Below are 27426 nucleotides of genomic sequence, written 5' to 3'. Positions count from 1 at the left end.
TCACTTATTGATTGCTTCACTTCTTAATGTCCAAGTTATGAGTCCTAGCTGTGGTAGCTAAACAAGGGCTACCTGTATCCTCTCTCATTGCCTGGCCCTGTTCACAGTCTGCTTGGAAAGAAAACTTAAATCTATGAACTTAAACTTGATTTATGACCTAGAAGATTAGCTTGACATTTTAATTGCTGTTAAAGACAGATAACCACTGTTCCTTGCAAGGCCGGAACTCATTTTCAGCCTTCCACGTGGGAGTAAGTTTGAGAGCAGAGGCTGGTGTGGGAAGTGGGTTGCGTTCATTTTGCTTATTTTATGGGTGGGGAAAAAAAATCAGTAAAACTCATGCCACTGAAGATGAATGCTGCTGCACTGGCAGCCTGATTAGGAAGTTTTTTGGGGGTTTTTCCCCCTGGGGTGCAAACGGGGTGTAATTAGCCACAGATCGCATTCAGGGCACTAATTCAAACAGAATAATCTAATGATATCAAATTGTAGACGTGGAGGGCACAGGAGGCTATAGATGTCTGTCAAGGAAACTGTTTCTGTTATTGAATGGCTCTTATTATCAAGCAAAGTCTCCTAAGGATCAGTCAGAGGCAGCTATCTGGCCTTGAAGCCCATTAACTTCAAAGTCCTGTTCTCTGTATTAAGAACTTTTTTGTTCATTCTTCTGTGTGACAGTTGTTCACTTAAATGATTGTATTGTTGCAATATAAGAGAATATTAGTAGGTCATGGTTGAATTGTGGGGTCCTTGGTGCTCTCTGAGCTTGGTTGTTTTCTTGCAGACGTTTCAATACCAAACTAGGTAACATCATCAGTGCATGCATGAAGTTATGTGATGGTAATGTGCTTCCCTAGTCTTCTCTTCACTGTATCAAACATTCATAAGACTTCTTATGTTCTTCATTACATTATGTGGAGAAAGAGAGAGAGAGAGAGAGAGAAACAGTGAATGAATGAATGAACGAATGAACGAATGAATGAAAGTCCTGATTCAGTTACCCCTATTTCAGTATCACAGGTTGCCCTTTTCTGTTATACAGGGAGTCCTTGACTTACAACCAACCATTCATTTAGTGACTGTTTGAATTTACAAGTGAGATATGACCGTTTTTCACACTTATGACCATTGCAGCATCCCCAAGGTCACATGATCCAAATTTGGACTCTGACAGCTGGCTCATATTTATGTTGGTTGTAGCACCCTGGGGTCGTGTGATCCCCTTTTGCGACCTTCTGACAAGCAAAGTCAATGGGAAAGTCAGATTCACTTAATAACCATGTTACTAAGTTAACTGCAGTGATTCACTTAAGAACCGTGGCAAGAAAGTTTCTAAAATGGGGCAAACCCCACTTAATAACTCTTGCATAGCAATTGAAATTTTGGGCTCAATTGTGGTTGTAAGTGGAGGGCTATCTTGTGTAGCAATAGCATGTATGTATGTATATACATGCATGTATGTATATATTTATTATTTTATACAGCTGCCTATTCCATCTAGTGACTCTGGTAGTATGTCAGTCAAAGTACATCAGTCCCCCGCAACAGATTGGATGGAAGAAAAAGGAAGAAACAGGAAGCAGTAAAAAAATAATGAAAAACACGAATGACAGATTGCAAATGGGATCTGGGCAATAACATTAGTCTGGCTGTGTTCGTGGAAGGTCAGGTAAGGATCTCCCAGGACCAGTCAAACAATACATTAATCTTATACTGCTAACCTTAGTTAATTTGTTTGTGACTGAGAATGCAGGCTGAGCTCATTTGTTCAGCTTACGGTTCAACGACTTGAACCATAACATAACTGGAACAAACTCCGAAAATGAGTTACTCCCATATACTGCTTAAAAGGGGTTGTCTGCATACTGCCACAATATTGCAGTGTATTGCTGTATTCTGTCTTCAGGAATGGTATGTGACAGATGAAGTAAAAACATTTTAAATGAAACAAATTTCCTAATATGTTTATTTCTCTTTTTGAGGTGTGCAAAAGGTCTCACCAGTTGGTCACCAATATACGGGATGGAAGTGAGTTTGTAGTTTCTAATCACACCCCTGAATGCTCAACAAAATCTAATTGGGCTTTTCTGATTAGCGGAACACACAAATCTTCTAGAAGACCAAAGTGTACCATAGATTCAGAGTGAAGAAAACAGTGAGCATTTATTATCTTTTACTTCTTTGGAGCGATAGCTGATTAATTCCTATGATTTAGACAATGATACTGATTTGATCTCAGACAGAGTTTGATACTGGCTAATATTGCTCTAGAGATGTTCACACACTACCACCTTCTTTGGAAGGTTTAGGACTGCAGCTTATGTGACTCTTGAGAAGCAATCTGAAAAAAAGACAACCCAATTTTAAAGATAAAGCCAATGTCCAAGCGCTAAGAAATGAGACATAATCTTTTTTTTTTTTAAGGAAAGAAGCACTTATTTACAAAAATGATGCTCCAGGAGGAAGAATCAGATTCCAGGTTACAAGCTCTTACTAAGCTACCTCAGGAAGAAGAATCACTTTGTTGTAATCGTCTCACCAACCTTTATTCCAAGCTCTATGTTCTCTCCACCATAAACATCCATTCCTGGATCGAGAAGACCGACTTCCCCAAAGAACTTCCGGTTCACCACAAAAGAACATCCAATCATAGCTGGTGTCCTGAGGAATAAATGGAAGAGAAGTAAGAAGCGCTTTGTTACTGTGGTTCAATTACATCTTTCCCAAGAGATAGAGGTCTAGTTGTTCATGGAAAACAATAGCAGTAGCAATAGAACTTAGTCTTATAGTATATACTCTTCATAGTGTTTCTACAGCCCTCTTTAAGTGGTTCAGAGTCAGCATATTGCCCTCAACCAACAGGGTCCTCATTTTAACAACCTCAGAAGGATGGAAGGCTGAGTCAACCTTGAGCCACTCAGGATTGAATTCCTGGCTTTGGGCAGAATTAGCACACTGCATTTTAACCACTGCACCATCACATTAGAACACCTATTATGATAGAAGTTTAAATGACCAAGAGACAATCTGATGGTTGTGAGCATTATTGTGCCTGCAGACCCCTCCTTTGGTGCATAAGAAGCTCCCTGCTAACTTGTTAAATATTCTTCTACTTAGGATTCTTTTAATTAATCTAATTACATTCTTCTAATTAAAAAAAGAAACGGACGGTGTGCCAGCACTTAACAGTATCTCTGTTTGTGAGGATGCCTCTGGGGCTGATGGAGATGCCACGAGAATGCTCTGAAAACTTCTCAGCGCCCAGTGTTCTGTTTTGAAAGATTTCCAACCCAAGCATCCAGAAAAAGACAAAATTAAATCTGGATGGGACAATTTATTCCTGAAGGTCTTAAGGAGATGATGGGTTGATCAGTTTGTCTTCAAATAGAACTGTGCTTTATAACTGGCAGACTCCGTCAAATCAGATATTTTGTGATTAGCTGTGATATGCCTACAAATTCCAAATTTACCCTCCCAGCTCCTCCCCACCCCCCACCCTGGTGCATTCTTTTAATCTACTTTAAGTAATTGATTCTTTTGTTCTGCTATTGTTATCCTGAAGATATTTCTTTTCATGCTTGGTAGATATCAAGCTTCCTAAAAGCTAATGCTCATGAGCCCCAGTTTTGTCCACGGTGTATTTTCTTGTCAAAGATTATCTTAGACACCGACATGCTAACAATTTACTAGGGCTGGATGAAGCTCTGATTCGCTCAAGTCACCCTTTTGAACTGGACATCCCAATTAATTCGACGCATTGAATGGAACGGCTGAGCCAATGCATTCTCGTGCACGCTCACAGGTGCTTCTTTTAATGCTATCAAGAGTATGTGGACTGAATCAAATTACTTGTTTGATTTCTACCCTGCCTTTCGTTCAGGAGCACAGAGCAGCATGTACAAGTAATCCTTGACTTACAACAGTTCATCTAGTGACCATTCAAAGTTACAAGGGTACTGAAAAAAGTGACTTATGACTGTTTTCCACACTTACGACCGTTGCAGCATCTCCTTGGCCATGTGATCAAAATTCAGATGCTTGGCAACTGACTCATATTTGTGACAATTGCACTGTCCTGGGGTCATGTGGTCACGTTTTATGACCTTGTGACAAGCAAAGTCAATAAGGAAGTCAGATTCACTTAACAACCATGTTACTAACTTAACAATTGCAGTGATTCACTGAATGACTGACCTAAAGGAATGCAACTGATCCAGCCATTGGTTGAACGTTAGTCTACCCATTCCTAATGCAAAACCTTCATAAGTCCATCACCCCAACTCTTGAGCTAAAACAGAGAGATCTGTCCCCAACTCTTTTTCTACAGTAAGGCTGAATTAGGTCCAGGAAAACAATTTTAGCACTATAGTTAGTCCTTGACTTCCAACCACCCTAACCCTAACCAGAATTTTAGTTACTATGCAAAGCTTAGTTGTTAAGTGAGTTGTGTCCAATTTTATGACCTTGTTTGCCACAATTAAGCAAATCACTGCAGTTGTTAAGTAAATCGTGCATGTTAAATGAATCTGTACTACCCCATAGATTTTTGTTTCTCGGAAGCCACCTAGGAAGGTTGCAAATGGTGGTCATATGATCCCTGGATGTTGCAACCATTGTAAATACATGCCAGCTGCCAAGCATCCAAATTTTGATCATGTGACCATGAGGATGCTGCAGTATTCTACTTCGAGTTCTGGTTGTAAGTCACTTTTTTCAGTACCATTGCACCTGCAAACAGTTACTAAAGAATTATTATAAGTCAGAGGACTTCCACTTTGGCATTTGATGAAACAAAAATAAAATAAAGGAATTGTTATAAGTCAACGGCTGCTTGTACTGGGAATGGAAAAACAGAGTTTGCTACTGGCTGTATGATAACATCATGCTCGGATGTCTGGAACTGGGAAGCAATTCATCAACATCAGATCAGATAGAGATTTAAGGATTGTAACTAGTTTACAAGCATCTTCATGGTCAGTTGCCCTGCAGCAAATCACATTTTGTCCCAGCAACTGAATAGGTCAAAGAAAGGCTAAGATGACAGGGAAAAGAATTTATAATACCTGCTCCTAGCAAAGGATAAAAGAATAAGCTTTACAGTTCTTTCTTGGAAGACCCATTGTTTTTTGCGATGTTGAGACTTTGGAAAAACTGTAGAAAAAAGCAACTAAGATGATTAAGGGCCTGGAGACCAAAACATAGGAAGAACGGTTGCAAGAACTGGGTGTGGCTAGTCTACAGAAAAGAAGGACTAGGGGTGACATGATAGCAGTATTCCAGTATCTGAGGGGTTGCCACAAAGAAGAGGGAGTCAAGCTATTCTCCAAAGACCTTGAAGGCAAGACAAGAAACAATGGATGGAAACTAATCAAGGAGAGAAGCAACCTGGAATTAAGGAGAAACTTTCTAACAGTGAGAACAATTAACCAGTGGAACTGCTTGCCTTCAGAATTAGTGAGTGCTTCATCAGTGGAGGTTTTTAAGAAAAGACTGTCTAAAATGGTACAGGGTCTCCTTCTTGATCAGGGGATTGGACTAGAAGACCTCCAAGACCCCTTCCAGCTCTATTCTGAATAATAATAATAATAATAATAATAATAATAATAATAATAATAATAATAATAATAATAATAATAATAATAATAATAATAATAAATTGGAAGAGACCTTGGAGGTCATCTAGTCCAACCCCCTGCTCAGGCAGGAAACCCTATACCATTTCAGGCAAATGGCTGTCCAGTCTCTTCTTAAAAACCTCCAGTGTTGGAGCATTCACCACCTCTGGAGGCAGGTTGTTCCACTGGTTAATTGTTCTAACTGTCAGGAAGTTTCTCTTTAGTTCTAGGTTGCTTCTCTCCTTGACTAGTTTCCATCCGTTGCTTCTTGTCCTGCTTTCAGGTGCTTTGGAGAATAGCTTGACTCCCTCTTCTTTGTGGCAACCCCTGAGATATTGGAACATGGCTATCATGTCACCCCTCACCCTTCTCTTCGTTAAACTACACATACCCAATTCCAGCAACCGTTCCCTATATGTTTTAGCCTCCAGTCCCCCAATCACCTTTGTTGCTCTTCTCTGTACCCTTTCTAGACATCTTTTTTACATCGTGGTGACCAAAACTGAATGCAGTATTCCAGGTGTGGCCTTACCAAAGCATTGTAAAGTGGTATTAGTACTTCACTTGATCTTGATTCTATTCCTGTTAATGCAGCCTAGCACTGTGTTGGCTTTTTTGGCAGCTGCAGCACACTGCTGGCTCATATTGAAGTGATTGTCTACTAGGACTCTGAGATCTCTCTCTCAGTTACTACTATTGAGCAAGGTACCACCTATACTATACGTGTGCATTTGATTTTTCCTGCCTAAATGTAGAACCTTACTTTTTTCACCATTGAATTTCATTTTGTTAGATAGCGCCCAGTGTTCGCGCCCAGATCCTCCTGTATTTTAAGCCTATCTTCTGGAGTATCGGCTATTCCTGCCAGCTTGGTGTCGTCTGCAAGGAATACCCACTGAAATATTTTGAGTTCACCCGGCATTCATTTTTAAAGAGAGAAAATGAATTAGAGTAATAGCCACATTTTCTTCTAGGATGGGCACAGCTCCTTCTAGAGAAAATCTATTTACTGTATGTGGCCGCTAAAGTTAACACCAATTTGATGGCTCATCAACATCATCATTCTAAGTTATCTGCCCCACCAGGAATACTATATAATATTATTGATTGATTGATTGATTGATTGATTGATTGATTATGAATTCATCTTCAGATGAATTCATAATCTGAAGATGAATTCTGCTGGCTGAATTCAACCAATTGAACTATGGACAGGAGGGATATCAGTTGGTATGATGAATTTCAAAATTTCAGATTTTGAAATTAATCAAGTATCATTGTTGCTAAATCTCAGTGTCTTGTGTTGCTCATTGCATAATAGGCTGCCTTCCATGAGACCAGCAGCTCCCCTAAATACCAACAAAAACTCACCTGAAAGTAAAGGAAGAGTCGTCTCCTTGGAGCTGAATTCCCATCTAAGTGTCTACAGTCCTTCTTTTCACTGATGTACAAACTGCTGATAAACTACTTAGGTATATACAGTATACTGATAAATCTCTCTTTGAAAGCCAGTAACTGTGTTAATTCAGGTAAGTTCTTTACCATCTTCAGATTTTAAGGAAGAACCAGCTGATCAGGAATTTATGTTGAACATGGTTACTGTAATGATATCTGAGAAAGACCTTGGCAGACAGGGCAAAGAGATGCTGCCTAGAACTAAGGAGACCCAGAACAACCTAGAACTAAGGAAAAAATCCCTGACAGTTGGATCAATTAATCTATAGAACGACTTGCCTTCAGAAGTTGTGGCTGCTCCAACACTGGAGGTTGGAGACTTTGGACAACCATTTGTGTGAAATGATATAGGGTTTCCTGTCTGAGCAGGGACTAGATTCTAGGGCTTTTCAAGCAGTGGTACGGGTACCACCTGTGGTACATTGGCACCTGGCAGGTGGTATGCGACCATCCTAGAAAAGTGGTAGTGGGGGAGGGGAATGAGCTGAACTGGTGTCAGCACCACAAAAGCCTGAGCGAGAGACGGCTGGAACTGCAGGGGTGTCAGGGCTCAGCGGAAGCGCCAGGATCAGCGCCAGGCTCCAGCTAGAGCTCAGCACTGACCCTGGTGCTTCTGCTAAGCCCAGAAGAAGCACCAATCAGCTGGAATGTTGCAGCATCTCCAGGGCCTTGTGATTTACATTCAGATGCTTGGCAACTGATTCATATTTATGATGGTCACAGTGTCCCAGGGTCATGTGAAGTGACCAAAACCTGCTGCAACCACCCAGCAGATGCGGGAGGGGAATAAAAACCAAACACCCCCCCACCCCCGCTGCCAATCCTCAACAGAAATGCTCACAACAATGAAAACCTCAGACAGGAGGAAGAGCACCACCGGGCGGGCAGGCAGGTGTCTTGCTTGGCTGTGGCTTGGGGGGCACTTTTTTCAGTGCCATTGTAACTTCAAACAGTTACTAAGCAAACTGTTGTAAGTCGAGGACTACCTGTACTTTATCACTCCCCCCCTCTTTTTTTTTTTGGTCATCAGGTTTTTGACACCTTGCTAGGCGACTGGTGGTACTTGGATGTTGCCATATCCTAAAAGTGGTACAATGGGTGAAAAGGTTGAAAAGCCCTGGACTAGAAGACCTCCAAGGTCCCTTCCAACTCTGTTATTCTGTTATTCTGCCTAGGGAATGTCAGATAAGAGACAGCAGAGCCTACAAGTGGATAACGAGCAGAGCAAGAGGATCAGAAGACACCCTCCCTAGTTTCTCAAGCTGTATAGGAGACTGTGTGTGTGTGGGGGGAAATCTTTCATACTTGCAAGATTCTGTTAATGTAGCTTTACAATAATATAGAATTAGCTTATCTGGTAGGGTTTCCTATCTGGTCTATTTGATAAGATTGACATCTATCTTGGTGTTTTTAAGGTCTTTTTCAGATACCATTGTAGTTACTTAAGATTCTGGAGTTTTTGGGTAGCCTTGCATTTCTCCTTCTACTGCATCTGGATTATATTACCTGTCTTTCTCTCATTGCTGCCTTTAGTTACCATACAAAATCAGTTACTATACTTGATTTTTAAAAGTAAACTAAGATAATCAATAAGCTGCAACCTGGGTTTCTGGACAGGTTCTACAAATTTGGCTAGATGTATAGTTGTATACAGGTAGTCCTTGACTTACAACCACAATTGAACTTCAAATTTATGTTGTTAAGTATGACATTTGTCAAGTGAATTTTGCCCCATTTTACAACCTTTCCTGCCACAGTAGTTAAGTGAATCACTGCAGTTGTCAAATTAGTGACACGGTTGTTAAGTGAATCTGGCTTCCACATTGACTTTGCTTGTCAGACGTTCGCAAAACGTAACCACAATTGTCATAAATATGAGTCAGTTGCGAAGTGTCTTTTGATCACATGACCGTGGGGCTGCTGCAATGGTCGTAAGTGTGAAAAATGGTCATAACTCACTTTTCCCAGTGCCGTTGTAACTCTGAACGGTGACTAAAAGAATTGTTGCAATTAGAGGACGGGCCATAAATGAGTGGATAGCAAGGTCAGCAAAGTCAGTTTTGGAGGAAATAGTTCCCTTCACATTCAGAACTCAATTAAACAGGTTCAGGATAGTATCCTCCCTTCTACCACCAATATCACTATGTCTTTCTCTTCTTATCAATGCAACGTCTGTCTCCGTGGTGGCACAGGGGTTAGAATGCAGCATTGCAGGTTAATTCAGCTCACTGCCAGAAGTTTGATCCTGACCGGCTCAAGGTTGACTCAGCTTTCCATGCTTCCAAGGTCAGTAAAATGAGGACCCAGATTGTTGGGGGCAATAGGCTGACTCTGTAAACAACTTAGAGAGGGCTGTAAAACACAGTGAAGCAGTGTATATATAAGTCTAGGTCAGGGGTAGGCAACCTTGGCTCTTTTATAACTCGTGGACTTCAATTCCCAGAATTCCTGAGCCAGCATAGCTACCCCTGGTCTAGGTGCTATTGCTATTGCTATTGCTCTCCCTTCAGCTGTACTATCCCTCTTCTGTGGCAGCCTGCCCATCTTTTCTCCTTCCAGCTGCTATATTACTATGTCTCCTCTTCCTTGGCTGCCCCCAGCAACGCAAAGCTTAATGATAATGGAAACCTTTTGCTAAGATTGCCAGCATCCCAGAACTACTGGTAGTCTTTAAATTATGACCATAACGGAGCCTGCCCATCACAGTCTTGAGATGGTCCCCTACACGAATGACCTGATTTTATGATATATATTTTTTCCCAGGAGTCATTATGTGAACACCACAAACATTATGTGAACTAATAATGGCTTGCTGGGTGTGCTGTTTTGCTAAAAACTGGAAATAAATGCTAGTTTTCTGCAAGGCCATCCTAAAATTCAGTCATGTGACCACAGGACACTATAAATGGTCATAAATCTGGCCTGATTGCCAAGCTTCCAAAGTGCAGACATGTGACTGTAGGGGGAGGGACTTTCAGAAATTCACATCCAGATTACAACTACACCCAGAGAGGTTTGTTATACCATCAAACAGTCACTAAGCAAGCAGTCTTAACTCGGGGACTAGCTGTACAAAGGACTTCTTTTGAAATCCATGTTTTCATTTGCTTTCCCCTTTGAAATCAGTGGGTTTCATTTGGTGCTGCTAATAGATTGGATAAATAAGTTCCTGGATAGACATCTGGAGCTTAGTTTCACAGAGAAAGATGAAATCCTTGACTCATTTCCCAAACTCTACCGTGTACTATTTGAGAATTCTATTTCACTGTTTATAAGTTGTAATGTCTAACAAATATTTAGCTGAAGCAATTCATCTCAGAGAGATAATAATGTTGAAAACGCCTGTGTTTTTTTTCTTAACAGCTCCATTATTTGTGATTACAAGGAAAAAGTGAGATAAAAGGGAAAGATACTTGGTGTTTGTTTAATAGAGCTTCATTGAAAATGTTAAACATAAGAATGAGTCTAACCAAAACTAAAAGAAAATGAAAAAGAATAGCAATACCATTTAGGCTTATATAGCACCACGTAGAGCTTTACAGCACTCTCCGGGTGGTTTATAATGTTAACGTAATTTTTGCATATTGCCCCCCCCCCAACAATCTGGCTCCTCATTTTACCAGCCTTGGAAGGTTGACTCAACCTTTAGCTGTTTAGGATCGAATTCCAGCCTGTGGGCAGAGTTTGCCTACAATTTGTTGTTGTTGTTGTTGTTGTTAGTTGCGAAGTCGTGTCCGACCCATCGCGACCCTATGGACAACGTTCCTCCAGGCCTTCCTGTCCTCTACCATCTTCTGGAGTCCATTTAAGCTCATGCCTACTGCTTCAGTGACTCCATCCAGCCACCTCATTCTCTGTCATTCCCTTCTTCTATTGCCCTCAATCATGCCACCAGGGCTCTTTGTGCCACCAGAGCTTTTGGTGAAAGAAAAGAGAAAAATGGGGAAAAATGGGGGGGGGAAAGTGCTTGGTTTTTGGAAGCCAGCAAATTAGCAGAGGTTCAAGAGGACAGGAAACTTTCTGCTTTGGAAAAAGGCTAAGTTTAGAAATCATCTCAACCTTGATGCCATTTAAACTGGAATAACAAATCAATTTTGATGGTTTGAGGTTCAGTTCTCTCATCCTTTCCATTCTGGTCACAAGCACCTCAGTTAATATACTGTCTCATCTCCTAAATGTGATTATGTTGGACAAGAAGCATTTGGGGCAAACAAAGGATGGTGGACAGCTGAATCCCTACTCTTATTTTCACAGTATGTGGTTGAATGATGTAACACATTGGGTCCCTTCTACTAGTATCTGCAGAACCTCAGAAGAAGTGCCTCCACACTGCTATCTCCAAGTTCATACATAATAAATATATAGCATTTCTTGCTATAAAGTTTTATCGTTCCTGAATAATAAAAGTTGTGGATGCTTCATCACTGGAGGTTTTCCAGAAGAGATTGGACAACAATCGGTATAAAGTCTCCTGCCTGAGCAGGCAGCTGGACTAGCACTAGCACCAGCACTTAGACTTATACACAGTGTTTTACAGCCCTCTCTAAGTGGTTCACAGAGTCAGCCTATTGCCCCCAACAATCCAGGTCCTCATTTTACTGACCTTGGAAGGATGGAAGGCTGAGTCAACCTTGAGCTGGTGAGACTCAAAACTGCCGGCAGCCTGCAGTCAGCAAAAGTAGCCTGCAGTACTGCATTCTTACCACTGCACTACCAGAGTTCTTCCAATGTTATAGTTTTATGTTCTATGTTTCATTAGTGTGGTTTTGGGGCACTAAACGTTTATCAACTCTGAGCTAAAGAGAGGCTCTGCAAACTTTCTTCTAAAATGGTAGAAAGTCCAAATCAACACAAATGAACCCACCAGTGTAAAATATTGGGCACCTTCCTCCATTTCTCATTAACAGAATAACAGTGTTGGAGGGGACCTTTGAGGTCTTCTAGTCCAAGTTCCTGCTCAAGCAAGAAATCCTGTACCATTTCAGACAACTGGTTGTCTAGTCTCTTCTTAAAAGCCTCCAGGGTTGGAGGACACACACCTTCTGGAGGCAAGTCATTCCACCCGTTTATTGTTCGCACTGTCAGGAAATTTCTCCTTAGTTCGAGATTCCTTCTCTCCTTGATTAGTTTCCATCCTTCTTGTCCTGCCTTCAGATGCTTTGGAAAATAGGTTGACCCCTCTTCTTTGTGGCAGTTTAGATTAGACCAGGGGTAGGCAACCTTGGCTCTTTTATGACTCGTGGACTTCAACTCCCAGAATTCCTGAGCCAGCTATGCTGAGGAGAAAGGGAGAGGTTTCCATACTGAGCCATGCTGGCTCAGGAATTCTGGGAGTTGAAGTCCACGAGTTATCAAAGAGCCAAGGTTGCCTACCCCTGGATTAGACCATGCACAAAATGGTCTGAGCCAGACTCAGAGCAGAAATGTATTTTAAACAGAAGAGAGTTTGGGGGCAGGCAAGGGAGAAGAGCTAAGTTTTATTATCATTTTCATTATCCTTGATTCAAAGTCTCACCCATCTCAAGGAAGAGGGGGAGACTGAAAGGAAAGAAATTCTATTAAGACTTTGATGCTTAATACCACATCTCTCCCCCCCCCACACACACACATTTGCAAAAACACACTGGATGTATAAATCCTTGTTGTTGTGCTCCGATAACCTAGCTTAATTGTCTGATTCAAATGGGCTTTCTTTTCTTACTCCCACCAACAGTTTGGGTATCTGAGAAACTAATTAAAAACGGGAGAGATTGCATAAAAAAGCCCATTAGATTAAGTGTCTCTTCCATCCTCAATTCTGCAGGAGTTTAACAAGCCTTAAGAGCTTAAAAAAAGGGGAAAAAAACCAAAGGATGAAACAGAAGCCTTTCAAGCTGATGGTTACTGCTGAAATAATTTTTTTCTAGATGAAAAAGCTTTCATCCTCTTCAGATCCTCAGCTTGTTTATAAAGCCATGTTTGAATATTGCTCTTTCAGAGGTCAGGATGCATTTGACCATGTCTTTTCTAATGTTCAGTTCTGGCACAAGACAAGATCAAGAAGATCGCCCACTTTCCAAGCAAGATAAAAACATCCTTATTGGTCTCATGCTGAAAATTTAGATCAAGGGTGAGAAATTTATAACTTCTGGATTGCAAGCAGCCTTTGCTTTAAGGTTCGAAATTCCTCAGCCTTAGGTCTATATGCAGCATTTTGGATTCAATGTCAAAAAAGTGTTTTAGATCATACAGGTAGTCCTTGACTTATGACCACAACTGAGTCCAAAATTTATACTACTAAGCGAGACAGTTGTTAAAGTGAATTTGTCCCCATTTTACAACCTGTTTTGTCACAATTGTTGAGTGAATCACTGTAGTTGTTAAGTTAGTAAAACAGCTGTTAAGTGAATCTGGCTTCCCTATTGACTTTGATTGCCAGAAGGTTGCAAAAGGTGATCACGTGACCCCAGGACACAGCAACTGTCATAAATTTGCCATGTTTCTGAATTTTGATCATGTGACCATGAAGATGCTGCAACAGTCGTAAGTGTGAAAAATGATCATAAGTCATTTTTTTTCAGTGCTGTTGTAATTTGAACAGTCACTAAACGAACTGTGGTAAGTTAAGGACTATCTGTTTTGAGGTGTTCACATCATCCTTGTACACAGCTCTATAAAACAGAGGTCTTTTTTTCCCCCTGGGATTTTGCAGCTGGAGTGCAATTCTAGAAAAAAGAGGGCTTGCAGAGATTTGTCCCGTGCATCTCCTTGTACATGCCAAAGAATTGTGTAGCCTTTGAATCTGACATGCTGCCCAACACACCTCTGCATATTGGGGGCTCAAATCTCTACAAAAAACAATCCATCCTGTTCTTTATGTAGGGAGGTGAGAAGGAAGGAATAAAAGAAGCTCAGAAATCAGCAGAGAAAAAGATACAATTCTCAACAGAAAATTAAAAAAGAAAGTTGCCCATAGGTGGCCTAGAATACTTCAAAGCAGGCTCAGAGGCCCAATTTTCTACTATGGTTCGTAGTGCAATAAAGCATGTTTCAGATCAAAATCTGTCTCCTAACCTTACTTCCGCTTACTGTCCATGATGCTATAACCCTTAGTAAGGATACAATTGCTCAGGAAGAAGAGGAACCAGCATGGAGACACAAAATAGGTTTTGGGGGGCTAATTGTGTGAGGCAATAGTCATCACGTGAAGTGTTAGTACCACTGTATAATGCTTTGGTAAGACCATACTTGGAATACTGCATCCAGTTTTGGTCACCACGATGTAAAAAAGATGTTGAGACTCTAGAAACAGTTCAGAGAAGAGCAACAAAGATGATCAAGGGACTGAAGGCTAAAACATATAAAGAACGGTTGCAGGAAGTGGGTATGTCTAGTTTAATGAAAAGAAGGATTAGAGAGTGACATAATAGCAGTATTCCAATATCTCAGGGGCTGCCACAAAAAAAGAGGGGGGTCAACCTATTCTCCAAAGCACCTGAAAGCAGGACAAGAAGCAATGGATGGAACCTAATCAAGGAGAGATTCAACCAAGAACTAAGGAGGAATTTCCTCACAGAACAATTAATCAGTGGAAACACTTGCCTCTGGAAGTTGTGGGTGCTCCAACAGTGGAAATTTTTAAGAAGAGATTGGACAACCATTTGTCTGAAATGGTACAGTGTTTCCTGTTTGAGCAGGAGGTTGGACTAGAAGACCTCCAAGGTCCCTTCCAACTTTGTTATTCAGTTATTCTGATCATTAAAGTTCTAAAGGTCTGCCCGATTCTTTAGAGTAGTGTTTTTCAACCTCAGCAACTTTAAAAGATATGAATTCCAATTCTCAGAATTCCCCAGCCTGCACTAGCTGGGCAATTCTGGGAAGTGACATCCAAACATTTTAAAGTTGTTGAGGCTGGAAAACACCACCTTAGAAGACTCACCTTCCTGAAGAAGATCCCACCATCTGATCCATAGGAGATGCCCTTCTTCTGGATCTCTCCCAAGTTATGAAATGCTGCATTGGGTGGGGGATAATATTGAGCCCCGTCTATGCCAGCATATGGGGAAATGGCAAAAACACTGGCTTTTCACTAAACTTACCATAGTGAAGCTGATTTTAATTGTCCTTATATGATGCTATCGGGCAGTTTGTTTTATTGTTTCCAGCCAGCTTGACATCCAAAGGTGGGGTGTCAACTTAAGAACAGCCACAAGGCATTCCACCTTTTCCACTTCTTTTTTTCCCACCGTAGTCTCTTGTTTTTCACTTAATAGTATTTGGACTTCTCATAGTGTATAATATTCAGTCTGGCAGTTCACAGCTAGCCTAGATAATATGTAGTAAAACCGGGGGATATTTTCCTTTCTAAACTATCTCTTCTTTGATCTCAGCATTCAGTTGCTTGACAAGGTAGGGAACATATGCCTCCTATCATAGGAGAGATGTTTGATTCTCTGTGTGTTATTTCTCTCTCTATACACACAAACACAGACCCACTGAGCTACTTATCTCTGCCTGCAGCTTAGTTGTGGGGGACAAAGAGAGAGGAAAAGGGACACACACGGTGGTGGGATTCAGCCAGTTCACACCACTTTGGCAGAACCGGTAGCTAATTTTTTGTTGCCCAGGCCCAGAATGGACTTCCAGAAGCGGCATCCACACAGAGAACCGGTTGTTCCCATATTTGAATGGACACTGGACACACGTAACCTTCTCCAGCTTTGCGCCCAGTTGGAAAACAGCAATTAATCACATTTTGAACATTTGAAGACATATGAGTTTAATAAAAGCCAGTAGGGAGGGCAAGAGAGAGTAAATGTCTATGGCGCAGAGTTCAATGACTCTTCCTTTCGTAACTCGTATTAGGGGAAAAGTGCCCTTTGTCACTAATTGCAGAACAGGCAATCAGAGCTGTGACACCAAAGCCCCCATCTTCCATTTGAAAGCCAGGATTGCTCACCAGATGTTTTGGACTACCAATCCCACCATCCCTTGCCATTGGGGTTGGAGTCTACACAAAAGAATTGCAGTGCCCCTGCCCCCCAAGCTCATTCTCCCATTACATCATTTAGAATTAAACTCTGCCTTTGCTTTTCTGAAATTTTCCACCCAAATGCAAAAGTGAATTCCAAATGCCCAGATCTAATTCAATTCTTTACTTGAAAGAAGCCTTCCAGGGATGCTGATCACAGGGTGGAGCTGCCTCTTCTACTTGATTCAGATTTAATGCTCTCCTCCCAGAGTGATTAAGATCATTCTCTCCTTGCTCACCTTCCCATATTTATCTTCTCAACAAATCTATAATACGGTGTAGCACAGTGTCATTTTATTACCAAAGTTTATGGATGAATAGGGATTCGAACCCATATATTTGCATGATCAATTCAGCAATCACTACACTACTTTGCCTACAAAACATTGCAAAATATTTTGACCTTTATACAGGAATACAGGTAGTCTTTGGCATTCATTCACTGAAAAGAATGACTTATGAAATATCCTCACACTTATGACCATCACAACATCCCCATGGTCACATGATCAAACATCAGGTGCTTGACAACCAGCATGTATATATGTATGATAGTTGCAGCATCCTGGGATCATGTTAATTGCCATTTGCAATCTTTCCAGCCAACTTCCCACAAGCAAAGTCAAAGGGGAAAGCTGGATTTGTTTAACGGCTATGTGATTGACTTAACAACTGCAGTGATTCGTTTATCGACCACGGCGAAAAAGTTCATAAAATTGGATGCAACTCATTTAACAGTCGCCCTGCATAGTAATAAAAATTCTGTGCCCAAATGTGGTCGTAAATCAAGGACTATTTGTACTTGTTTATTGATTACTATCTGTATTTTTCTTTAGGATTTCATCCATTCCTCCATCCATCCAACCGTACCTCTTTCCTTCAAACCATTCACTGCAACTTGCTCTTCAGCTATCTTTCAATTCCCAACTGACAATCAACATATCCTGGCCATTCTTGCATTATTTTTTGCACCTACTGACCGACAAGAGGCAGTGTATGACTGGTTTTGTTCTGAATTGAACTCGTGAAAAATTAATAACCATTATGTTTAGTACTAGATTTTATATACAATTTTCTTTCCTGGGAACTGAATGTTCCAATCATGGTAACTATGTTGCATTTTTCATGACCTTATGTTTTATGGGCTATAGCAGCCTCATTGTCAACAAATGTGTAGGAGCAGCTATATGAACAAAGCATCTCTTTCTTTAAGTTCTCAGACCTGAGAGACAAGTTGTGATACGTCATCCCTTTATGCCTCCTACTATTGGTTAACAAATGTCAAAAATGTTTCAGGAATATCTTTGTTGTATTTAAGTTGGTTGCAGTGTCCTCACAGTCATGTGATCCCCATTTGTGATTGTTTTCCAGGCTTCCTATAAGCCAAGATTGTATTGTTGTATTGGCTGCTCTTAAAAGCAACAAAAAATTGGTTTTGTAGGCATTCTTAGGTTTGTACCCATCCATTCAGGGTTAAAATTGAAAGCTACATTAGGCAAGAGGAAGAAAGAAAGATTTGACCTTTGGCCTACTCATCAACTAATCACCCATATTCAGAGTGGTGAAAGTTGAACTAAGCTCCCAAAATTGTGTTGATAGCAATGATACAAAAGCACAACACTGCAACATCAACCCTCAGGGCCAAATGCAAAGAGTAGAGAGTGGCAAGATAAGAAAATGTTGACTGGAGGAATCCTGAGAGTTGAAATCTGCATGGATTAAAGTTGCTGAGGTTGAGAAACACTTCTATCTAATCCCACAAAACTCTGCTCAGATATTACTAGAGAGGGGAGCCATCCAGTGATCTGGCTTAGGACATGTGTAGAGGTCCATGTGATCCCTTTCAGGAACAGCTTCAACCAAATGTCCCAAAGGTGCTTTTGCTTCTCATCCGAGAAGCTTCTTCAGTTCTGTTACTGAATTGAAGTTATTGAAGAAGCTTCTTGGATAAGAAGTGAAATGTTTTAAAGGAATAAAACCAAGAAAGTTCCGTTGCCTTTTGAAAAGCACCTTTGGAACAACCATGATCTGGATGACTGAGAATCTCCATAGATCTTCAACCAAATGCATTTTTTTCCAGGATTGTGGAAATCATTTTTTTTTTACATTATTTTGTTTTACTGCCTTCAAGTCATTCTTGATTCCTGATGACCATCTGGACAAGTCCCTGTAATGGTGGGGAGAAGATTTTCAGAAATGGTTGGCTTCCTTCCTAGGATTGAGAGTAAGACCCATGTACCTGAGGTGGCTTCATGCTCCAAGGCAGGACAGAACTCATGGTCTTCCAGTTTTTACCCTGGTGCATAACCACTATACCTAACTGGCTCCATTCATCTGAATAAATCTTGCTAAAGAAAACTATGGAACAACCTGCCTCTAGAAGTTGTGAATGCTCCAACACTGGAAATTTTTAAGAAGAGACTGGACAGCCATTTGTCTGAAATGGTATAGGGTTTCCTGCCTAAGCAGGGGGTTGGACTAGAAGAACTCCAAGGTCCCTTCCAACTCTATTATTATTATAGTTATTGTTATTATTGTTATTATTATTATTATTGTTATTATTGTTATCTCCTTCTTGGAAAATAATTACTTTTGATTTTAGGTAGTTGCCAACAACCTGACCGTGAGATAACATCACTATTTGGATGTGGGTGTTTATACACACATGTACATATACAATCTAATCATCAAACTTTCCCATCTACAACGCAGTTTCACCGTTAGAACACACCTCAAAATTAGCATAATTAGAAAAATGTGCGCACCTAAGTAGGTAAATTATATGCTGGTGGGAGATAGTTTTGGAAAACTAGTTAGAAGCGTTGGGCTTAAAAAAATATAGAATTGGTTATTATATATAGTTTGTGGAACATTTATTACTCTGAGAACCAATTTCTGCATCTCTCTCTCTCCTTCCAACTTAGCAAAGGGATATGACCTCTGCAAGACAGAGTCACCTTTGATGTGTGTTCTATAAGACATCATCAATCCCCAAAAAAACATTTATTTTGTTCCTGAAAGTATCATACCTGGAATACTGCAACCAATTTTGGTCACCATATTACAAAAAGTTGTTCAGACTTTGGAAAAAGTTCAGAGAAGAGTGACTAAGATGATCAAAGGCCTGGAGACTAAAACATACGAAGAACAGCTGCAGGACTTGGGTTTGGCTAGTCTAAAAAAGAAGAAATAGGTGTGACCTGATAGCAGTGTTCCAGTATTTGAGGGACTGCCACAAAGAAGAGGGGGTCAAACTATTCTCCAAAGCACCAGAGGGCAGGACAAGAAACAATGGTTGGAAACTGACCAAAGAGAGAAACAACCTGGAATTAAGTAGAAACTTTCTAACAGTGAGGACAATTAACCAGCGGAACAGCTTGCCTCCAGAAATCGTGGGCGCTCCATCACTGGAGATTTTTAAGAAGAGGCTAGACAGTCACTTATCTGAAATGGTATAAGTTCTCCTCCTTGAGTAGGGGGCTGAACCAGAAGACCTCTAAGGTCCCTTCCATAGTTGGACATGTACTTCAGCAATCTTTGGTTTCTGTCTCATTCACTTTACATTTCTCTGGGGTTACTTCAGTTGTCAGAGTGACAATTGATGCGATAATGATGAATTCCAACTGATCCGTACAATGAACGTATGTCTAGTCTAACGAAGAGAAAGGCTAGGGATGACATGATAGCAATCTTCCAGGACTTGAGGGGGCTGTCACAGAGAAGAGAGGGTTGACTTGTTATCCAAAGCAGAAAGGCAGGACAAGAAGCAATGGATGGAAACTTATCATCAACCTAGAAATAAGGAGAAATTTCCTGACAGTGAGAACAATTAATCTGTGGAGTGGCTTGCTTAAAATTATGGGTGCTCCATAAGAAGAGACATTTTTCCAAAATAGTGTAGGGTCCACTGTTTGAGCACAGGGTTGGACTGGAAGGCTTCCAAAGTCTCTTCCATCCCTAATATTCTATATTCTATGATGCCAAAGTGGTAGTATATTGTTCATACTCCAGGAGCTTCAGGAAGCCTATGTTGGCTTCCACAAGGGAGCGCTGACTTTCCTATTTCTTTTTGAGCCAAACTGGAAATCCAGTAGAGATATGCTGTGCAAGGCTAAACAGCAGAAACAGATTGAGATGAAGGGAGGGAAGACAGAATTCCTTTAATGATTTATTACTTCGGCATACATACCATCATGCAAAATCATTCAGTGACATTCAGCACCTTAAGAAGTTGCCAATTCTGACATATTGTCTCTGTTCCTCCCTGTCTCTCCCTCCTTCTCTCTCTCTCCAGCTATCATGCCTTCCCTATTTTACATTTCTGGGAAGCAGAGTGTTCATAATTCCTTTTTATGATTCCAGATTGCAATGCTTGGTTTCTGTTCTTAGTAATGAATACAAAGTGGAAAGAAGAGGAAGAGAGAAGTGTTTTTTTTTTCTTCCAGAAATGAAAAAGCAAAATTATAGTGCTGGTTTTTTTTTCCTTCTCTCTCCAAAAAGTGCAATCATGTGTCCGTCTTTTGCTTTTGGTCACCATGCATGGTGTGGCACCTTTGGTCTCCTACCACAATGCAGTTGTGAATCTCTGCAACATGGTTCAAAATAAAGTGGCTGGAGATTACCTTGACATGGCAGATTAAGAGCAGTCTAGGAATGCGGTGGCTCAGTGGGTTAGGACGCTGAGCTTGTCGATCAGAAGGTCGGCAGTTTGGCAGGTCGAATCCAGAGTGCCGTGTAACAGAGTGAGCGCCTGTTACTCGTCCCAGCTTCTGCCAACCTAGCAGTTCGAAAGCACGTAAAAAATGCAAGTCGAAAAATAGGGACCACTACGGTGGGAAGGTAACAGCGTTCCGTGCGCCTTTGGCATCTAGTCATGCCGGCCACATGACCACGGAGATGTCCTCGGACAAGCGCTGGCTCTTCGGCTTTGAAACGGAGATGAGCACCAGCCTCTAGAGTTGGAAACAACTAGCACTCGTGTGCGGGGGAACCTTTACCTTTACCTTAGGAATGTAAAAAACATGGCAAGGAGAAAAATCCCACTTGTGAGGAGTAAATTGTGGCTATTCCAAAAATGACACCCAGTTGATGGTGTCCTGATGGTGTCCTTCTCTGGAGCTCACCTTAGGGAAGTAGGGCAAATGGTCCAGCCCATCTGTGTCTGTAGGCCATGTGGGACCATCCCAGAAGGAAGTGGCATTTTCAGAATGGGGACCCCAAGGTATAGGACAGGGGTAGGCAACCTCGGCTCTTTTATGACTCATGGACTTCAACTCCCAGAAATCCTGAGCCAGCATAGCTGGCTCAGGAATTCTGGGAGTTGAAGTCCATGAGTCATAAAAGAGCCGAGGTTGCCTACCCCAAGGTATATGAAATCAAGCAACAAGTGCTTCAAGGGATGTGGGAGGCCTTGGATTCTCTTAACCAGCACCCCTCCCCAACCTTTTAGGCACCAGGGGAACCGTTTCCATGGAGAGAGGTTTTTTCTGAGAACCAGAAGAGATGTGGTTTTGTGTGCTGCCTGCATCCCACAGATATAGAATAACAGAGTTGGAAGGGACCTTGCAGGTCATCTAGTCTGACCCCCTGCCCAAGCAGTAGACCCTACACCATTTATGATAGATGGCTGTCCAGTCTCTTCTTGAAAGCTTCCAGTGATGAAGCACCCACAACCTCTGAAGGCAACTTCTGTTCCATTGGTTGATTGTTCTCACTGTCAGAAAATTTCTCCTTATTTCTAGGTTGAGTCTCCTTGATCAGTTTCCATCCATTATTCCTTGTCTGGCCTTCAGGTGCTTTGGTGCTTCAGGTGCTCCTCTCTGTGGCAGCCCCTCAAATATTGGAACACTGCTAACATATCTACCCTGGTCCTTCTCTTCACTAGACTAGCCATGCCCAGTGGATGGATTCCTTCTGGAACCAAGTTAATCTTGTTTAAAATGAGTATACAGGTAGTCCATGACTTACAACAGCATTTAGTGACTGTTCAATGTTACAATGGAAAAAAGTGACTTATGACTTATGACCATTTTTCACAATTATGACCGTTGCAGTATCTCCATGGTCATGTGATCAAAATTTGGATGCTTGGCAACTGGTTCGTATATATGACAGTTGCAGAAGATGGGGCTTTGCTTGTTTGCATGGCCCAGTTTCTGGCATGCTGCGGGTCGGTGCTGGCCCACGGATTAGGGTTTGGGGACCTCTGCTCCTAATGATCCACACAATCACTTAACATTGCATCACAGAGAGCAATCGCGATCATGCTTAATGACCATCACAACTTGTGACTCTAATGGGTAGGCTCCATTACGGTTATAGGTCCAGGACTACTTGTAAAATATTTGGATAGAATGCAAATGGTGGTGTGTTAATCATACTTTTTTCTTCTTCTTACCAAGCATCTCTCTAAATCTTTCTTGCCCTCTAATAACAGACTAATCTTCTGCATGCCTCAGGCTTGAAATGATGCCTGTGAAATGCATGCAAATATATGGATTAGGTATGCTAGGAGAAGCAAAACCTACAATCCTAGAGCGTTATGAGTTCCCTGGACCCCATTTTTCTGCTTCTAGCCTTTTTTGCAAAATTTGTCAAGCTGACTGCAAACATTAGCAAAATGTTTTCCAACAGTTGGAGGTGTGAAAGTCCTGGGGAAAAAAGTGCAATCCTTAACAAAAACAGTGTGCGTCTTTTTTAATAAGGAAAAGCTGGATGTATTCATTTGGCATTTTTATGTCCTAGTTTTTATTCAGGAGCCCAAAGAGGTAGAACAGTGTTTCTCAAGCTTGGCAACTTTAAGATGTGTGGACTTCAATTCCCAGAATATCCCAGGCAGCCATGCTGACTGGGGTATTCTGGGAGTTGAAGTACTCACATCTTAAAGTTGGTAAGGTTGAGGAACACTATTATAGCTAGAATGCTCTTCTGCTACCTCTTATTTTTCCCCACAACAATCTTACAAGACAGATAAGGCTAAAAGAAGGAAGTGGCTAAATGAGCTTCCATATGTAAGAATTGATTTGAATTTGGATCTCTCCACTGCCAGCCCACTACAGCTTAATCACTGCATCACACTGGCTTTCTCCCCCAAAAATGGGGAAAGAAATAGAAAATCCTAATCCAAATTACACAGAGATATAGCCAAGCTCCTTTGCATAATCACTTATCCACAATAAATTACTATCTGCAAGCATATTTGTTTGGGAAAACTGGATGTATCTATCTTTTGGAGAGAAAAATTAATTTGATCCTTCCTGGTTTATAATTCCCCATCCTGCACTCTTCTCCCACCCCAAAGTCTCTACCAGCCCTCTCAACTCTTACAGACACGGTGAAGGAACCCAATCATAGGGTTGGAAAGAGGCACTGCAACCAGCCTACTGCTCAGTGCAGAGGTCCAAATGAAAGCATTCTCATGGGATCCTTGGTGCTCTCCGAGCTTGGTTGATTTTTTGCAGATACTTCATTACCAAACTGGGTAACATTGACAGTGCACTGATGACTAATAAGCAGGCATATACATAGAATGAAGGCTATTGCTAAGCACATTTGATTTGTGCTTAGATTGTAAGCCGCCCTGAGTCTTCGGAGAAGGGCGGGATATAAATGGGATTAAAATAAATAAATAAAATAATGTTACCTAGCTTGGTAATGAAACATCTGCAGTCCCAAAGGCAACTGGACTTACTTTCTTTTTCCTTGAAGATGTTTTGCTTTGAGAAGTAAAATGCCTTGAAGGATAAACAAAGAAAGTCCAGTTGCCTTTTGAAAAAAAAAAACATCTTTGGAACAACCATGACCTTGATGACTGAGTATCTCCATAGGCATGAAACATCTGCAAGGAAACAACCAAGCTCAGAGAGCAATAAAGGTAAAGGTAAAGGTTCCCCCGCACATGCGTGCTAGTCGTTTCCGACTCTAGGGGCCAGTGCTCATCTCTGTTTCAAAGCCGAAGAGCCAGCGCTTGTCCGAGGACGTCTCCGTGGTCATGTGGCCGGCATGACTAGACGCCAAAGGCGCACGGAACGCTGTTACCTTCCCACCGTAGTGGTCCCTATTTTTCTACTTGCATTTTTACGTGCATTTGAACTGCTAGGTTGGCAGAAGCTGGGACGAGTAACAGGCGCTCACTCTGTTACGCGGCACTCGGGATTCGACCCGCCAGACTGCCGACCTTCTGATTGACAGGCTCAGCGTCCTAACCCACTGAGCCACCACGTCCCTAGAGAGCAATAAGGACCCCACAATTTAACCCTGAGCTACAAATATTCTTTTCTATTGAAAGCATCCATTGAAAGGAACTCATCTCCTCCTTCATTCATTGGTTCCTCTGTTGAATTTCATTTCATGTTTGTTTTTTTTGTTTTTCCCTTTCTGCCTTTCTGTAACTTCATTATTCTGCTTTTTGCCTTCAGGAATGATAAAGTGGACTCGACTTTCTTCTCGATGACCTCCTGGACTTCTCTTCTCAAGGCTAAACATACCGTTTCTCTTCATAAGATTTCATTTCTACTCCCCTGATGATTCTTATTGACCTTTGCTGAACCGGATTTTTTTCTATTAAAACCTTAAGAATGCCCAGAACTGGACACATGACTCAAAAAGGAGGAGGGGTGAAGGTCTGACCTTCTCAGCAGGAGCTCAGATATACATATCCACCCCCTGAAGCTGTCCAATTTATTCAAAAGGCTTTTTGTGCAGCAATTTAAGTTTTCTCTTTAATAAGCATATCCTCAAGGGAAACAAAATGTCGACTTTCAAGCAACCATCTGCATAATTTGAGTGCATGAATGCCTCAGTGGAGGTATCTTGTCAACTGGCTGGGATTATGTGCCAAGGATAGGAGATAAAGCTGATTATTATTTTTTTTAAGAAGGGTGGCTTTAAAAAAAATCACAGTAAGAAAAAGACCATTAACAAATAAGTAAAGATAAGACCACTGTAAAAATAAAACTATCTACGGGACTCCCCCAGATCAAACCAAAAGCTGATTTCTTCCAGTATCAAATGTCTACAATGATCAACCAGAATTTGGTGGAGACACCAGCAAGACATGAAGACAATAAATTGTATCTCCATCATGCATCACTGCAACAATGAATGTTACCACAGCAACCTGTGTGACACACAAATTCCAGTTTGATATGGTTAATTCCAGTCAGAAAATCACTCTTGTTTGTTCGTTGGCTTGATTATTTGAATCAAATCAGCATATTAAGTTGATGCAGACAAAACTGATCTGGAGGCTTCCGATTTGATTCATCTGCCTCTCTGTTGAACTAAATTTCCAAATCAAAAATCCGCAGTGTCTTAAAATATGCAAATATCACAAGCTCGTCAGTTCCTTCTGTCGTGATCTAGTGTGGTGCCTTTTTTAAGCATCAAGTTCTCATCCTGGGCCTCTGATATGCAGCCCTTGGTTGCATCAACAGAGGGATTTCATCAAGGTCATGTCAAGTGATAGTACTATTTCATACTGCACTGGTGAGGACACACTTGGAATATTGCATCCATTTCTGGTCACCATGACCATGATATAAACAAGATGCTGAGGTTCTAGAAAGAGCACAGAAAAGAGCAACAAAGATGATAAGGGGACTGGAAGTTAAACCAGAAGATGAATGGCTAAGGGAACTAGGTAGGTTTAGCTTAACAAAGAGGGTAGCATGATAACCATCTTCTAATATTTGAAACCTAATGAGAAGGAAGGACTCCCTGGAGAAGAGCCTAATGTTGCGAAAGATTGAGGGCAATAGAAGAAGGAGGCTACAGAGAATGAGGTGGCTGGATGGAGTCACTGAAGCAGTAGGCGTGAGCTTAAATGGACTCCAGAAGATGGTAGAGGACAGGAAGACCATGGGGTCACAATGGGTTGGACACAACTCTGCAACTAATAACAACAACAAATATTTGAGGGGCTGTTACAGGGACGAGTGTGTCAATTTATTCTCAAAAATACCTGAGTGCGGGACAAGAGCCAATGGGTAGAAGCTGGTCAGAGAGAGATCCAACCTGGAAATAAGAAGGAATTTCCTGACAGAGAGAACGATTAAACAATGGAACAGCCTGCATCCTGGAGTTGTGGGTGCTCCATTGCTGGAGGTTTTCAAGGAAAGATTGGACAGCCATTTGTCCAGGATGGTATAAGATCTCCTGCCTTGGGCAGGGGGTTGGACTAGAAGGCCTCCAAGGATGCTATGATTCTAATATGGTTACCAGCAGTCCAGTTTTGGTTCTAGAGTCCCTCTGAATAGTCAGAACAAAAAAAAATCAGGTCATGGGTGTTTTTAACATGACAATTTCGGGAAAGTTCCTCCTCCCTCCAGTTCTATGCAGCAACAACACCCTAAATTTTTCCAAATTGGCACATATCAGGGGCTTTGGAAGAGTAATATGACTTCATTCAACCATTATCTCTCTACCACCACCACCCCTCCAAACCCAACCCTCAAAAACCTGAAAAAGTCCATCTTCCTAGTGACATCATCAATGATAAGCCATATCGCTCAGGGCTCAATGTCAAAACAAACAAGCCGTTTATAATTCCCCAGAAGAAAGCAGACTTAGAGCTAATTTGCTGAGCAAAATTGAAGAAGGAAGCCAATCTTATCAAAACAGAGAAGTGGGTTGAAAATCAGGGGATTTTTGTATAAAAGCATAGATGGATGAAAGTTCTTTGCCAACCCTACTTAAGCCAGAATTTGATCAAAAAAAATTACTGCCAATTGTTATCACAGCGCTGCTGTTTCTTTCCAGGGAAGCTGGAAGAATTAGATAGGATGAAATTGGCTGAACACGACCGAAAGAGAAGATGACCACATGCTTTTTTACTCTGCTCAGAATAAATTTGTTATCAAGTTTTGGAATGGAAGACAAAGAACAAAGACTTTACAAGACGTATATCTATTTCAGAGTCCTATTTTTTAAAAAAAAATAGAAAACAATTTTATTTAATATAGCCATTGCAACACTATTTGGCAATTAGCTAGGGAAGAAATATCAGTACATTTCATCAACTTGAACAAATGTCTAATTTTGGAATTCAATCTAAATCAAAGGTTTATCTAATACTATTCTGAAATATTTGCCCATTTCCTGTTCAACCTTGGTTCTGAACATGGTAGAAACAGAGCCTGTAATTTTTTTAACCTTGCCCTTTATACCAAGCTACAGTCTTTCCTTAAAATAAGAAGACTGTTTCCACCTAAGTAGGGTTTAATTATGATTTGGCTTCATCCATCCCAAACTTTCTCCATGAGCAGCTAATTCATCTGACTTCAGCAGAGATAACATTTTGAGATTTCTTCCAGTAGCTGTTGGGACCATTGTCATTACTCTCTTTTC

General features: G+C 41.2%; 1 protein-coding gene across 1 annotated transcript in view; it reads right to left on the bottom strand.

Annotated features, from left to right (window-relative positions):
* GALNT17 (polypeptide N-acetylgalactosaminyltransferase 17) overlaps positions 1 to 27426 on the bottom strand; it is a gene marked incomplete at its 5' end in the record, with an annotated part of 307617 nt that overhangs the window by 82198 nt on the left and 197993 nt on the right. The window contains one exon of the mRNA XM_081333857.1: positions 2544 to 2661. Within this exon, the coding sequence (XP_081189983.1) occupies positions 2544 to 2661 (118 nt within the window). The remainder of the gene's footprint in view (positions 1 to 2543; positions 2662 to 27426) is intronic.

The sequence above is a fragment of the Vipera berus genome (assembly GCF_964194415.1).
Source record: "Vipera berus genome assembly, chromosome: 1".
NCBI classification, from domain to species: domain Eukaryota; kingdom Metazoa; phylum Chordata; class Lepidosauria; order Squamata; family Viperidae; genus Vipera; species Vipera berus.
This window is presented reverse-complemented; position numbering and strand designations above follow the sequence as displayed.